The sequence below is a fragment of the Neurospora hispaniola genome (genome assembly GCF_033458365.1).
Source record: "Neurospora hispaniola strain FGSC 10403 chromosome Unknown B0T23scaffold_3, whole genome shotgun sequence".
Taxonomy (NCBI): Eukaryota; Fungi; Ascomycota; class Sordariomycetes; order Sordariales; family Sordariaceae; genus Neurospora; species Neurospora hispaniola.
This window is the reverse complement of record NW_026944408.1, coordinates 1,478,141-1,493,014: the sequence shown is the minus strand read 5'-3', so window position 1 is coordinate 1,493,014 and position 14,874 is coordinate 1,478,141. Positions and strand designations below refer to the sequence as shown.

Below are 14,874 nucleotides of genomic sequence, written 5' to 3'. Positions count from 1 at the left end.
CAGTCTCCTTTGATATATTTCCTCTAGAACCTTCATCCTCCGAAACCACTTCGTTGCCTCCCATGTCTCTCTGATAACAGGCCCGGCAGCCTCGCCGTTCTCATCGGCGCCACACCACACCTTGAAAACTAGGTAGCTTTTCCAAAGTGTGCGGCAAGCCCATGTGTAGTTCCCAGCAATCAAGGCAAAACCAATTCAAAAATTCGTCATCATCCTCATTTTCCTCCTCATCCGAGTCCTCGTCGGCTGGGACCGGCAGTGCTAAACCGCTCCTGGTAAATCTTTGCATAGCATTGTACCGAGCGTCGGTAAACACCAACTCCAAACTCGTCAGCTGCTGCAGCTTCAATAGCCAACGAAGGCCCCCAGGGTGATTGCCACGTTGAACCGCATCCCCATCCCTGGCGCAGACGCAGCTGCCCCAGAGGAGTCTGACGTGTTTGACGTGTTGGGTAAGGAGGGAAGACGTCCGGAGCCCCTGGAGAATCCTGTGTTTGCTGCCCAGGTGAATCTGGGTGAATGGGAGGATGTGGGTGATGTACTCGTGGAGTACTTCGTCACGGATTTTACGGCAAGTCAGGGCGAGGCACTCGAGGCCGGTGGTGAGGCCGCGGTTAACGGGTAGAGTCCAGATTGACCGGTATATTATGATTCGGATTTCTGCCGGGAAAGAGAGCATAGGGAACTTGGATTTGGGCTCTGTGAAGCACATGTCTTGAGTGGAGATGGGGTTGGTGTTGAAGGTAGGTAAAGATTGACGAAGATGAATGTTGTTGAAGGTACCTCCTTGTAGAGAAGACATGTGCTACTCGATGTTTAAAGAAGGAAGAGAAAAGGAGGCATTCCCAAAGACCGAGTGTATTGCTTGTGCCCTTTTTGAGTAGGTAGGTATCCAACATACCAGTCGCCTTGCCAAAGCATTCAGATATTCGGTAGAGGCTTGAGAGTCTATGCTCATCGATGAAGCAATTTCTTCCTGACTTCAGCCCAAACATGCTATATAGTGCCCGTGTCCTTGTCGATAGGGGTACGGCCGGACTTTGTGAAACTGATGCGGAATTGATTCGGTCATATATATCCTTTTCAGAGGCATAACGTGACAGGAAACCAAATTCAGGTGAGAAGAATTTTGAAGTTGAAGTAGGTTTACGAAAAGGACTCGAAATCAAAGGAAATAAAGCAGCAGTAAGAAACCCCCTCTCCCTCTACTGCCGAAGACGTAGTGCTTCAGATCCTTTCTGAAAAAGGCCACTCAACGTCGATAGCACCAACATGGTACTCAATCTTATACTCCTGCATTTCCTGAAATAATGACGCATCGGAATGTCAGTTCTCATCCAACCTCGAGCGTGGAAAATAATAATGGCATAACCCATTAAAGGGTTTAGGATGGTGACAGGGAGGAAACATACCTTGCTCTCATCGCCATCCTTATACTCCTCTTCCATTCTCTCCCAAATCCCAGTCCTCTCATACTGCTCCTCTTCGACTCTCCTCCTATGATACCACTGTGTGACTTCCCAGGTCTCATAAACGGCAGCAGGATGAATTTCATCATCCGGATCCTTACGGCACCACACCCGGAAGATCACCTTCTTCAAAGTCGGCGGCAGCGTCATTAGATCTTCCCAGCAGAAACTGCAAAAGAAGTGCGCGAATTCATAGTAACCCTCGTCACTGTTATTATCACTGTCACTCCACTCCTCGACCCCCTCCTCGGCCTCCTCCTCGGCCACACCCGGACCTGAACCCGGCAGCACTGACCCGCTCGCGGTCGCGCTCGTGAGTTGCTGAATAGGGAGATAGAAAGGATCAGTGAAAACGATCTCCAGGGTCTTAAGCTGTGGTAGCGTCGTCAGCCAATGGAGGCAGGCCCTGAAATCGATTTAGAGTTAAAAACGAGATCCGTCCCGGGAGCAGGTACATCCGCCCCAGTGTAGGCTCACGTGGTAGATGTGCTGCGTGAGGAAAGCCGAGAACTGTAGCTGTTGGAGTATTTTATGGTTGGTTAAAGCTAGGGCTGAAGGTGTGGGGGTGCGGTAGGCGCTGCCTAGATGGACCTGCGTGAGAGGAAGGACGTAGGCGACGTGCTCGTAGAATAGCTCGTTGCGGATTTGTTTGCAGGACAAGGCAAGGTTGTTGAAAATCGTTATTTGTTCGAGCTGCTGGGAGGCTTGCGTGGGTTGCTTGTCATTTTTAAGATGCTCTTTGGTGGATCTGGTGATGGTGCTGGTCATGGTCAGGATTGCGCGGTAAACCATACATCTCACCTCTGCTGGGAGGGAGAAGAAGGGGAACTTGCGCTCGTCTGTGAGACACATGCTGGATGATGGTAGATGTAGGGAAATGTGAGAAGTTATTGAAAGGCATATAGGGTCGTCGAGGAAACGAGTTGCTGAATGTGAAAAATGTCGAAGGTACCTAATTTACCGAATGTTGGGAGAGAAGTTGTCGAGGTTGGCGGTCGTTGAGGGTAAAGGTCGTCTGGAAGGTGGGAAGATGTCGGTGGTACTTATTCAAGGTAGAGAGAGGGGTTGTTAAGGGTGGAGGTTATTGTGAGTGAAGGTTGCCGAATGTGAATATAGTCGAAAATAACTGTCGTGAAAACAAATCTTGTCGAAGGTAGAAGTGGATCTAAGAAGAGGAGAATCTGTTAAGAGGTAATAATCGTTAAAGTGCTGTGAAGATGTGATACGGAAGCCTTAACTCATTAAGATATACTGGGGAAATGTCGGAGGTAGAAAGTCGACGTTGGAAACTCAGGCTGACTGAAGTTGCTTAACGGAAGAAGGGGAGATGGGAGCCAAGGCAGCCTTATATAACACCGAGAGCGGAGTGCCGGTGAATGGAAAATCCATGGGAAGGGCTGCGTGAAGGTTGTCTTTAGACCCAATTTAAGATCTAAGGTCCACAAAGGTGCCAATCCCCTTCACCTTGGAAATCACTAGGCAGGCAAATCTGTGGCTAGCAAGATTATGTGTGAAATAATTGTCGATGTCGTCTCATGTCGTCGAACCTGCTAGCCTCAACCTTCACAAGATCCGCAGGTGTTCCAACAAATCGCCAGGAGCCAGGCTGTCTTTAAGCCCGTTCTTCACTCATGCCTGATAGGGAGAAGGGCAGTGCTTAGGATATACCGGTAGGGGGAGAGAAGAAGTTGTTGAGGGGGGGGAGTTGTCTGTGAAGTACTCGTGGAGTCCTCTTGCGCGGATTTTGCGGGAAGAAGAGGCAAGAGATTCGACGGTGGTAATATGTCGGGGATTGGAGAGTGATGACTTCGCAGTAGATCAAGCGTCTGATCTCAGGGGGCAAGGAGATGAAGGGAAACTTACGCTGAGAGAAATATATATTGATCCACAATGGAATTTTAAGGTGTAAATGCGTGCAGAAGGTATGGGGAGGTCATTAAGGTCCCCAATTCAGATATCTCACGAGTGTAGCAACCGCTACAGTAATGGCCATCTTCGCAGAGGACACGCCACATTTTTCTTCTGCGCTGAGAACCAGGTCTGTTTTCCAGGCATCTGAGGCATCTGGTTGCGCCTGGAAGATGAACATGCTTCTTGAAAGCTCGATGGAGCACATGTTGGGTCATTGTGAATATGTTGAAATGTAAAAGGTCGTCGATAGTATATAGATGTCAACAAGGGACAAGACTTCGAGAAAGAAAACCGTCGAAGGTAGTGTAGTTGTCGGCGAAGGTAGAGCTGTCTTCGATGGTAGTGATCCTCAAAGTTGTATAATATACCGGTATCTACTTCGTCTTTGTGTCAGCAAAGGCCTCTATTTCTTATGACATCCTTGAAACAATGGCCGTACGTACCTCTCCGCTTTCAATGGACACTTTGAAGATTATGGTAGGTATCACACGCTTTAGAAATAGAGTCAGCTGTAGCCTCTCATAGATTGATGACAAGTAGGATACTTCTTATATAAAAAATACTCCAACACCTCCTGCATCGAATGCAGCCTGGTTGGATGAGTGGTAGAGTGTGTAATGCGGTGCCTAGTCCTGCCCCTTTATCAGAGCCGTCGTCTCTGGCTTTCCCTGAATTGTCAGCATACAGTTGCCACTACCAAACTGTTTGATTCACGGTTCTGCTTTGTTAGATATCCAGCCCCAAGCATCGTAACACTTTGTCAAGCACAAAGGACGGAAACCTCCAAGCTTCCGTTATACACAGCCATAGATAACAGTCTCTAGTCGCCCAGGGTTGCTTGTCAAATGAGGTGTATTCGCTAGGGGGTGGCTTGGCCATGAACGCAAACGCTTGCATGCCTTTGCCATATCCAACTAAAAAAAATATAACACTATAAGACACCTAACTTTTGTTTGATGAAATCATGCTCAATGATGATGTCCAAACTGCGTGAGAAGCGGTAATAGCATTCCCAAGACAGTAAACATTGTGTCCCTCAGCGGCTTTGGCTGCCTCCTCTGCTGCGAACTGCTTCCGTCTGCGTACCCGTTGCTGCTTGAGTGATGGTCGTGGGAGTTGCTATCTTCTTGCATGGCGTGCATAGCCACATACCTGGATATCGTCAGTCAGTCAACCATCCATCAATCACTATAGCACACTCCAAAGGAGGAGGAGGGCAGACTCACAAGAACGTCCCCGCGGAGAACAACAACAACATGCCCGTCCACCACTGCTCACCTCGGCTCCCTTCTGCAGCTACCTGCCCACCACTTCCACCCAGGAACAACTCGACGATACAATACGTCACCAACGCTCCTACGGGGGCAGCGGCGCTAAACACAATCAAGTGCCCCCTCGCCGCCCGCTTCGACAGCCCCTGCCTCAGCAAAACTGACGTCAAGCCAAAAGCTGCTGGGGCTTTGTGCACCATGATGGCCACAAAGATGATCAATCCTAGACGCATGTCCTCCGTGGTGGCGCTGGCTCCCATGGCAATGCCGTCGGCGGCGGCGTGGATGACCAATCCCACCGTCGTTGCTAGCGTGCGGGCCTGTTTTGGCGAGGGGCTGAGGAAGGAAGAGAGGAAGCCGTCGGTTTCGGAGGATCCGTCACGGCCTTCGAGAATGGACTCGGAGATGGAGGAGGTCTCGAGGTTGTCGAGGGAGATGTGTCGAGTCTGCGGGCTCGAAGAAGAAGAAGAGGAGAAGGCGTGCTGCGGGAGGCGGTCGATGAGGAACATGAGGGCGAAGCCGAGGGTCAGAGACAGGCCGATCTGGAATGTCGGAAGAGAGTTCTCGTGGTGGTCATGACCGTCGTCATCATGCTGTTCGGTGGTGGGGTTGGTGGACTTTTGGAAGCTGGATTTTGTGTCATCCTTTGGCTCTTCATCCCTTTTGTCGTGAAGGCTCTTGAGGATTTGTTCGGCGGTTACGATCTTGTGTGTCTTGATATGGGGGATCTCGTCGCCATTGCCGTCCCTAGCTTCCAGATGGTTCCCTGAGATGTGCCAGTTGACTGTTTGTACTGGGGATCTCCCTCTAACTCCCGTGAGACTGCGCCTCGCAGCAGCAGCAGCATTGTGCGAATGTGCCGACTGGACGGTATTGGTTGTCGCGACCGCTTCGATGCCTTCGGGGATGATGACGATGAGGGAAGTGCCGACAAGAATTCCAACACCGATGCTGGATATCAATCGTAGTTGAGATTGCGATAGGCTCAGGGATAGGGGGAGTGCGCCGGCGAAGAAGGAACTATTCCGTGCTTCGATGTCAGTTTGCGCCCAGCGGCAAAGACGGCAATTGAGGATGGACGTACGCCAAGGCCATGACCACCTATGTCAGTGTATGGGACCATGTTAGCTTCCAGCTATGTTTCTGTTAGGATTAGGTAGAGTATACTGTAGTGACGTACACAGAGGGCCAGGAGAATGAGCAAGTTGCCCATCTTGGAGGTTGTGAAGCTGGAACCAGACTGGAGCTTGTGAGGAGAAAGAACTAAGATGTACAACTGTTGTGTGTTGTTAAAGTCATTGGCGCATATAGAATAACCAGATGACGATGACCTCAGGGCGCGCCGCAAGATGAAGGAGGTCAGGACAAAGAGACTGAGCTGGTCCAAGAGGGAGGGAGGGAGGTCAATCGACAACCAAGGAAGGGAAGGGGTTGATGTTGTTCAAAGAAATATTTCCATTGGAGTAACACTGGGGGGAAACACCCGGACCTACCTCCCGTCAGCCAAGACCTCTCTGCAGCAATTCGCCGCGGTCACCTCAGCCAAGCAACGCCAAACGCCCTGACAAACGCCCTAACAATGGGGGCCTGCCAAGTCAACTAGATTCAGTTGAGGAGGGGTCTTTGCTAGGTTGAGCCGCCATGAGCTTCCACTTGAACCGGGAGCTACCTATCTATGAGAGCCGTTTTGGTAAGCAGGTTTCTGGAAGCATCAGTCAAGACGGGAATCCCTTGACAACATGGCCCACAGGCATATCTCGATACCAAAGTGTGAAACAATCCTGTCGACATGTCTGGTTTTACAGTCACCTCAAGCCGTTGCATGGAAGAGCACAGCATCCATTAATCAGGGCATCTGCTGGTGGTTGGGCCGCTATCAAGCTGTTACTATGCGTTTAGCAGCCGGCCACAACAGGGGCCCCTAGCCCACGCTAACAACCTTAACCGAGAAGGAAGATCGGCAGTGGAGTGATGGCCCAAGCTTTCAATTAACGATCGATACGCGTTCGCCAACCGCGACTCTTTCTCCTTTCAGTTGCGACTTTGACTTCTTGATCAGATCATCTTCCTCTTTGACCAGACAACGAGCCAACACAATCACCCGGCGTAACGGAACCTTCCACCCGACACCAGCTTTACATCAGTCAAATATATCACGACAGAATTACCACATATCCCAAGCACGCGACCACGAAGCTTTGTGTGTTCATAACACCCCCCCTCCCCCTCCCCCGCGCAGCTTCCCCGCCAGATCCCCAGCTTCGCAAACTCCAGATCCATCACCATGAGCGGAGACGACGATTGTAAGCTCCAACAGCCCCAAACAATTCCCAGCGCTGGAACCGGACATGCAGGCTGACTTGGCATAACAGGGTGGACGTCTTCCAACGAGGCCCTCCTGGTCTCGCTTGTCACCCCCTCCGACACTGGCGTGAAAACACTGGACACTTTCCACCCGGAATACACAAACAACATCTTCGGCGAGAAAGAACAAATCTTTGGCTACAAGGGTCTTCGCATTAATCTGCAGTATAACGCCAGTGACATGCTGCCCAACCTCAAGGTGTCCTACAAGAAAAAGTACCAGCCCACAGCCGACGAAGAGGCCCTCGACATCAACGAGGTCCTGTCCGAGTTCCTCCCCGAAATTGCCTTCCAGAAGCAATCCGACTTCGAAACCCGGCTCAAGTCCATTCCCGACAACTGGACCCCGCCCGGAACTCTCGTCACAAGCTTCAGCAACAAAGATGGGGAATACCAAGTTTACAGCGGCAAGATCACAGACCCTGCCGTCAAGCAGCTCCTCAACCGCATCCAGATTCTCGTTCCCTTCTTTGTCGACGGAGGCACCCCTATCGACATGGAAGACCCCGAAGTCGACCGATGGACAATCTATTTCCTCTACAACAAGCGTCCTCTTCCCAACCAGCCCGACAAATTCTCCTACCATTTCGCCGGCTACAGTACCCTCTACCGGTACTATGCCTTCCAACCCCCCGCAGAGTCCGAATCCAAGACCCCGACCGACACCCCGACCTTCTCTGTCGACGGCGACTTCGACCTCGATACTCTCCCCTGCCGCACCCGCATCTCCCAGTTCATCATCATTCCGCCCTTTCAGCAAAAGGGCCTCGGCTCGCGCCTCTACAGCATTATTTACCAGCAATACCTTAAGCACGAGCCCACCATCGAGTTGACGGTGGAAGACCCCAACGAGGCCTTCGATGACATGCGCGATCTCGCCGACCTCGCATTCCTCAGCAAACAACCCGAGTTCCGAGCGCTCAAGATCGACACCAGCGTCGAGATTCCCGAGGAGGGCAAAGCACCCAACAATATCGTCGACCAAGCAGCCTGGGAAGCCTGCCGAAAGAAGTTCAAGATCGTGCCCCGGCAGTTTGCCCGCGTGCTCGAAATGTACCTGATGTCCCAGCTTCCCGAGAGCGTCCGGCCAGGTCTGGGCGCTCCCGAGGATGAGGACTACGAGGAGCAGAGCGGTAGAAGCAAGAGTAAGGGCAAAGAGAAGGCCCTGCCAAAGCCCACCCCCGAAGACGAGCATACGTATAGGTTATGGATGATGCTCGTCAAGCGGAGGCTATACGTGCACAACAGGGACGCGCTGGGCCAGCTGGAGCTTAAGGAGCGCAGGGAGGAGCTGGCCAAGGTTTTTGCTGGTGTGGAGTTTGATTATGCTCGGTTGCTGATCAAGGCTGAGGAGCAGAGCAAGCTGGCTCAGGCTGATGGTGAGACTGCGAGTGATCAAGTGCCGGCTACTCCTTCTGCTGCTAATGGTAAGCGCAAGTTGAACGAGGTTGAGCAGACGGAGGAAACAGCTGCTGTGTCGAGCAAAAAGGCCAAGGTTGAGAGCGGAAATGCATAGAGTCTACCTCTCTACCCATGACAAAGTCCCAAAGTACAGGAGGGATGGGCGGTCAATGACATCTCTAAGGGTTTGAGCATCGAAAATATGGCATTTTTCCCCCGAATGATATGAGGTGGTATCTGTAATGCATACTAGCCTATGCTTGGGGTGGATGTCTTGCACATAGGTTGAAAATAGCATTGTTGGTGCGAGCATATGTTTTTCCCGGTATGACTGTATTTGTTGTTTATTTGTACATATTGAAGGGGCGTCTGGCGCCTTTTTATGGTCTCTAACTATCTATGAACCCCAACCCATTCTTTCTGAGGGGTTTGGAGATAAAAAATGACATGAACCTCCGCGTGCTGTTCACTATCCACCTGTCTGTCTACCTTTGGTACTTTGGTTTCGAGACTTTCTAGCTTTTCCGTCCAGAGGCAGGCTTTTACCAACACCGTCTAGGACCTTCCTTCTGGCAGACCTCACCTTATATCCTCACCTCCCCTTTTCTCTGGGGCTCTAATGCCTAGTACCATTGACATTCTTCGCTCCCCCTCCTCCCAACAAGCTCGCAACAACCGTCGCCTCCCTAACCGCCCTCGCAACCGCTGCTCTAACCCCACCCTCCTCCAACACCAACAACCCGCCAATCGTGCACCCGCCCGGCGTGCTCACCTTCTCCCTCAAAATCGCCGGATGCTCTCCCTCCAGCACCAACCCAGCAGCGCCCCTCATGGTCTGCGCCGCCATCCTCGTCGCCTCCGCCCTAGGCAACCCCATCGCCACACCTCCATCCGCCGCCGCCTCCATCATCAGCGCAAAGAACGCCGTGCCCGAAGCACACAAGCTGGTGCACGCGTCCATCAAGTTCGGAGGCAAGTAAACAACCTCGCCGATCCTCTCAAAGATCCACGTCAACAGCTCCGTGGTGCTATCCGGCAGCGGGGGATCAACCGTGTTGATCACCGTCATGCTCTCCCTGATCTTGCTGGCCGTGTTGGGCATCGCGCGCACCACAATCGGCAGGTCATCGGCGGAAAGTCTGACGTCCTCGCGCAAGACCCGTTCCAGGTCCGGAACCGTCACGCCCGCGCAAATGGAGATGATGATCTTTTGGGACCGCGCGTGGCCTTCGGTGTGCTTGACTGTCAGAGCATCCTTCATGCCGGATGCGGAAAGCAGGCCAGAGACCATGTAGGGCTTGCATCCGAGGAGGATGATGTCGGCTTCGGCGACGGCGGAGACGTTGGAGGTGGATTGGAGGACGCGCAGAGTAGAAACGGAGGGCTTGACGAGCGGGGAGAGGGCGGACTCGACTTTGGCGACGGAGGATTGGGAGCGCACGGTGGCGATGAAGTGGCGCGGGAGGGCGGGCGGGTTGGTGGGTGGTGGAGAGGGGTCTTGGGCGATGGAGGAAAGGGAGGAGAGGATGCCGGAGAGGATGGAGATGCCCATCGTTCCTGGGAGAGTAGGGTTAGTACCATGTTTGACATTCTTTGGGTGAGCTAGGAAAGGGTTGTGGCGGGCGTGTGAGGTGAGTGAGATGTGGGAATGATCACTTACCGCAGCCGAGAACGGCCATGGTGAGCTCGGAGGAGCTCTTTACTTGAGGAGCAGCCATTCTTGTTGTTGTTGTTGTGTGTTGTGGGTGGGAATTTTGAGCGACTGAGTTGAGAGTGTAAAGGTACGACAGTTGTTATTTATTCTGATCTTCCAAAAGTGGAAGAGAATAAATAAACGAGTTGGTTCCTGTCGGGGAGATAAGAAAAAGAGGTCGATCAGTGAAGTTGTGAAGACGATCTCGATGAGGCCCAAAACGGGAACTTATTCATCGATCCTGAGTTGTGATATCACTTTATCGGTCAGTGGAGAATTTGCCCGCTGTAACTCCGCTGTAAACAAACCCCACTAGGACCCCGGTATCGCTACCACACAGTACTAAGATGACTAGCGCCTCGTTAACATACTCACCGCCTGCTATATGCGGGTTAGTGTGGTTACCCAAGTTCAACGTCCTTTCTTCTTTTTGACTGTTTCTTGTGTTGTTGGCGACGACAACCTTGAAATGCTTTCGTGTCTGTCATATTCATGAATGCCGTATTCCACTTGATATTTCAAGTCAAAGTCAACGTCAGTTGCAGAACTGTACAATTTCGTCAAGATTAAAAGCAGGTGCAGATGAGCCGGTTATGCAAGCGCATTTAAGCAAGGCAGCAGATAATAAAAGTATATAAACATCGGGCAAAAGGTGAACAATTGGGGTAACTCAACTACATCCATTCACTTACACCCGAACAACAACCCATAGCAGTTTCAGTCACACCAGGACCCCCCTTCCCCCCATCCCGACTGCATCACTTACACAATTGATACATCTTCAACAACTACCAGCATCTAGACGCAAAACAACTTTCATCACCAAAGAAGCAAAAATGGCCGACCCTTTCGAGGTGCGCATGCGCTTCACAAACCAGCTCCGCCAACTAAGTGCCTCCGTGACATCCTCGCAAAAGGCAGCACAGTATGCTCTCCGACACAAGGATCTAGCTGAAGATTTGCACTCTTGCATTCTGGAGCAGCTTGAGAGGGTGTGTTTATCCTTTATCTTCATGTTTGTCCAGTCAATCAATCATATCGGGAAAGTCGAATTGCGCTGGTGTCAAACCATCCAACCTCACCCTCATCGGCTCATCCCTCCCTCTTCCCCACGGCTCGTTGGCTCACTCAAGACATTCACTAACAAGGTGGCCAGAGCAATCTTAACATGCGAGCCAACATCATGTACTTCATCGAGCACTTTCTCGACATGGCCTCCAAAGACGGACAAGAGGATTACATCCGCATGATGCAGCGGGACATTATTCGTGTGGTCGATGCCGTGGCGCCGGATGACGGGTCAGGGGCGGCTAACGTCAAGGTTGTCCGCAAGGTTTGTGTTTTTGCCTTTCTCACCCGTCTTCATCCCCCCCCCCCCCCCCCCCCCCCCTATCCCCAGCCAATGCTAAAAAACACACAAATCTACAATAGGTCCTCCAAGCCCTCCACGCCAAAACCTTCCTCGACGCCACCATCCTAACCGACATCTTTGAAGTTCTCCGCGAACGCGGCGAATCCTACGTTTCCTCCCAGGGCGACCTCGTCCTCTCTCCTTCTGCCAACAACAACAACAACAACAACCTCTCAACAGCAGCGGGGTACGATACCAACATGCCCCCCTCGCAAACCGCCATCCACTCTTCCTACCCTCCTCCTTTTCCTCCTTCCTCCACAGCAGCAGGTACCCTCCCTTCCACTGCCGCCGCCGGCGGACCTCCCTCTAGCAACCAGCATAGCAATCTGAGTAAACGCGGCGGAGGCGTCAACATGGCCGCCCCTCGTCTCGACAAGAAACAAGTCGAACAACGTATCGAGGAGGATCGTGAGCGGCATAAGCGGCTGAGGGAGAATATCTGGGCGGTGCCGAGCGGAGAGGAGATGGATAGATTGCTTGAGGAGACGTCAGAGTTGGGGGATGACGACATGAGAACGATATGGGAGGAGCAGGAGGAGTGGGAGAGGAGTTTGCAGGCGGGGATTGGAGGGAGTGGTGGTGGTGGTGGTGGTGCGGGGTGCGGGCATACTACTACCAGTAACGGGGGCGGGGGTGGGAAGAATGGTGTCGCCGCCGCCGGTGCTAATGGGGTATCAGGGAAGGCGGAGGGAGGGAGGAATGGAAATAAAGAAGAGGAGGAGGTGAAAAACGGGGGTGAGAGGGATGATGGTATGAATGGGGATAACATGAAGGAAAAGCCAATGTCGATTGGTGGGGAGATTGCCGAGATGGCGAGGAGGAAGCAGCTGCAGCTGCTGGAAAAGGAGCAACAGGAGAAGCAAGATAAAGATGTGGAGATGACTTCGGGTTAGGGAACCGAGAAGAGAAGCTGGGAATTTAGAAAGACCACCAGGAATGACACGGGTGGATTTGGATACAAGAGGCGCGCTGGTAGGAATGCGATAGAAAGAAGAAAATTGAAGGAGGCAAAGAGAAGGAGGTTGAGAATGCTGGAGTGAAAGAAGGTTGAGAATAAGAAAACAAGGAAGGGGGAAGTTTTGTGATACAGATCACATGAGGTATGCATTGGACGGCGTTTATGTTTTGGCTGTTCAACTCTATATGGCTTCCAAAAAGCGAAAGTGGGGAGATACTACTAGCTTAGAAGCGGCATCCGTCTGTTCACGGTAATATCGTCGGCAGAGACTCTCTTGTTTTCGCTGGCAACCCGTTCTTGTATCCATCCCAGTTCTCGTAGTATGATATAATGTTACATGTTTCATTGCTTTTTGTACACGTACAAGTGGTATATGTTGTTGTGAGGAATCTGTGTCCGCCACTCCCCCCTTCCCCCATGAGGATATAATGTAGATGAGACACCGAGAATCCCCCTCTATGTGTTTCCCAAGGCCCTGGAATTTCTTCCAACTCTGTCCGTCATGATCATCATTAGAGGAAAAAAAAAAAAAGAAAATATCTTTCCGGCATCTGTGGTGTCTGGAAAAGATCTCCTCGTTTGGTTCTTTTTCTGCGGGGGAGGGACGTGACCATCCTACAAAACAACGACAACACACACACACGGGCGCCTCCACCCACCACACCACCACACAGAGACAATAACCATAGCAACCACCCTTTTACTAGGCAGAAGCAGTTCAATCCATGGTGACAGTGGCGCCGAGCTCCTTCATGGCGGCGACAATCTTCTCGGCATCCTCCTTTGGTACCGACTCCTTCATGACCTTGGGCGCGCTCTCGACGAACTTCTTGGACTCTACTAGGGAGAGGCCGAGCAGGTTCTTGACCTCCTTGATGACCTTGGGCTTGGCGGCGGCGTCGAACTTCTCGAGCTTGAGCGTGAACAGGGTCTTCTCGGCAGCGGCAGGGGCGGCCTCCTCCTCCTCAGCGGGAGCGGCGGCGGGGGCAGCGGCGGGGGCGGCAGCGGCGAAACCACCGACGGGGAGATCGGGGATGTTGAGGCGGGACTGTTTTGTGTAAAGAAGAGAGGGAGTGAGTGTGTTAGTGTTAGTGCCCATGTACATGTGCGACTTGAGTCTAGGTAGTATAAGATAGGTCTGTCTATCCGTCCGGGGCCGGGCCGGGTCGGGTCGGGGCGCAAAACATCCGGAACCTTGAAACATGCTCCGATCGGGTTGTGTGTCCCGGTTCCCGGCTCCGGGTTCTTCTTCTCGTGCTTTATTTAAATCGGGCGTACCTTGAGGCTGGAAACAAGCTCCGAGGTCTCGAGGAGAGTCAGGGTGCTGATCTGGTCAACAATGGCGGAAATCTTGGGGTTGGCGGCAGGGGCGGCGGTGGACTCGAAGCGCTTCTGGACGAGGAGGGAGCTCGAAGCCCGGGTGGATGCGCGGAGCTGGCGGGCGGCGCATTGCGCGGCGAAGCGAACCGAGAGAGACATTGTTGGGGTGTGTGTGTGTTGGTGGTGGGTTGTGTGGATGGATGGAGAGAGGGGAGTCGGACTCGGACCGGAGGAAGGAAAGAGAGAGGGCGCGCGGGGGCGGTCGGATTGGGGTTCTCTTTTTGGGGAGGGAGGCTTGCCGTCGACGTCGACTTCGAGGATCGTACAACCGAACCGTACAACAACTAAACGGAGATATTTTTTTGGGGACGTTGTCGCGCGCTCCCGGGTGCTGCGAAATCTGGGACCCACTGCTGGCAGTTGGCAACTTGGTGGTTTGGGTGTGCAAGTTGGATCTATGACGGCTGGCTGACCCAAGCTGCAGCTGGAGGGGAAAACCCAAGCTGCCTGCCCCGCGCGAGTCTGGGGATTAGGTACCTCTGTACCTGGAAGCCCACTGAAGACGCGCTAAAGGATGGGCCCCTGTCATCCCAAGCGCGCCTCTGCCGCTGGGCTGTTCGTCCCACCCGGACTAGGTTCCACTTTTAAAGAAGACGGCTCCCTTGCCTGCCGCAGCCGACTTACACTACACTAGTGTACCTCTAGAGTACACCCCAGCACATGCGCCTAGCGCTAAGTAGCATGTACCCCACTATCGTTCAGTGCGATAAGGAATATCATGTGGGAAAAAGTTCCAAACGGGAGGAAGCGAAGTTCAATGGGCAAAAAAGTTGGAGAAAAAAAAAAAAAAAAAAAAGAGACTAAGAAAAACATCACCGTTTTTCACAACGACGACGACGACGACATTCACGCCAACCCGTCCCGTCGCTTTTCCCTGGCCAATATGGCCGTGATCGATGTGAGCCAGCAGAGGGCGTCGCTCCTTAGCGATGCGACCACCTTGGACCTCTTGCCGCCAGAGTTGCTGCTCATGATCCAGGATCACCAATCGACCAAATTCCTCGATGCCATTG

At 52.5% G+C, this 14,874-nt stretch overlaps 6 protein-coding genes across 6 annotated transcripts; 2 read left to right on the top strand and 4 right to left on the bottom strand.

The window, feature by feature from the left end:
* Positions 1–841: 841 nt before the first annotated feature.
* B0T23DRAFT_452466 (uncharacterized protein) lies at positions 842–2,321 on the bottom strand (the record flags this gene model as incomplete). Its single annotated transcript, XM_062841146.1, has 3 exons — positions 842–1,302; positions 1,413–1,841; positions 1,947–2,321. 3 exons carry the CDS (start codon positions 2,319–2,321, stop codon positions 1,228–1,230), a joined length of 879 nt encoding a protein of 292 aa, XP_062693870.1. The 3' UTR covers positions 842–1,227.
* A 2,027-nt stretch (positions 2,322–4,348) lies between these two features.
* Positions 4,349–5,864, bottom strand: B0T23DRAFT_427452 (ZIP zinc transporter-domain-containing protein; the record flags this gene model as incomplete). Its single annotated transcript, XM_062840059.1, has 4 exons — positions 4,349–4,532; positions 4,607–5,671; positions 5,736–5,752; positions 5,832–5,864. The coding sequence occupies 4 exons, from the start codon at positions 5,862–5,864 to the stop codon at positions 4,349–4,351; spliced, it is 1,299 nt and encodes a 432-aa protein (XP_062693869.1).
* Positions 5,865–6,682: 818 nt separating this feature from the next.
* Positions 6,683–8,783, top strand: B0T23DRAFT_108451 (histone acetyltransferase type B catalytic subunit). The gene is made up of 2 exons (XM_062831821.1): positions 6,683–6,954; positions 7,024–8,783. The coding sequence occupies exons 1-2, from the start codon at positions 6,936–6,938 to the stop codon at positions 8,529–8,531; spliced, it is 1,527 nt and encodes a 508-aa protein (XP_062693868.1). The 5' UTR covers positions 6,683–6,935; the 3' UTR covers positions 8,532–8,783.
* Positions 8,784–10,426, bottom strand: B0T23DRAFT_108435 (pyrroline-5-carboxylate reductase). The gene is made up of 2 exons (XM_062831820.1): positions 10,077–10,426; positions 8,784–9,973 (listed from the first exon to the last, which is right to left on the bottom strand). The coding sequence occupies exons 1-2, from the start codon at positions 10,132–10,134 to the stop codon at positions 9,033–9,035; spliced, it is 999 nt and encodes a 332-aa protein (XP_062693867.1). The 5' UTR covers positions 10,135–10,426; the 3' UTR covers positions 8,784–9,032.
* A 386-nt stretch (positions 10,427–10,812) lies between these two features.
* Positions 10,813–12,571, top strand: B0T23DRAFT_108397 (CTD kinase subunit gamma CTK3-domain-containing protein). Its single transcript, XM_062831819.1, has 3 exons — positions 10,813–11,101; positions 11,266–11,442; positions 11,541–12,571. The coding sequence occupies exons 1-3, from the start codon at positions 10,946–10,948 to the stop codon at positions 12,414–12,416; spliced, it is 1,209 nt and encodes a 402-aa protein (XP_062693866.1). The 5' UTR covers positions 10,813–10,945; the 3' UTR covers positions 12,417–12,571.
* A 348-nt stretch (positions 12,572–12,919) lies between these two features.
* On the bottom strand, positions 12,920–14,178 carry B0T23DRAFT_376561 (ribosomal protein L7/L12 C-terminal domain-containing protein). Its single transcript, XM_062836973.1, has 2 exons — positions 13,760–14,178; positions 12,920–13,529 (listed from the first exon to the last, which is right to left on the bottom strand). Exons 1-2 carry the CDS (start codon positions 13,958–13,960, stop codon positions 13,200–13,202), a joined length of 531 nt encoding a protein of 176 aa, XP_062693865.1. The 5' UTR covers positions 13,961–14,178; the 3' UTR covers positions 12,920–13,199.
* Positions 14,179–14,874: the final 696 nt, after the last annotated feature.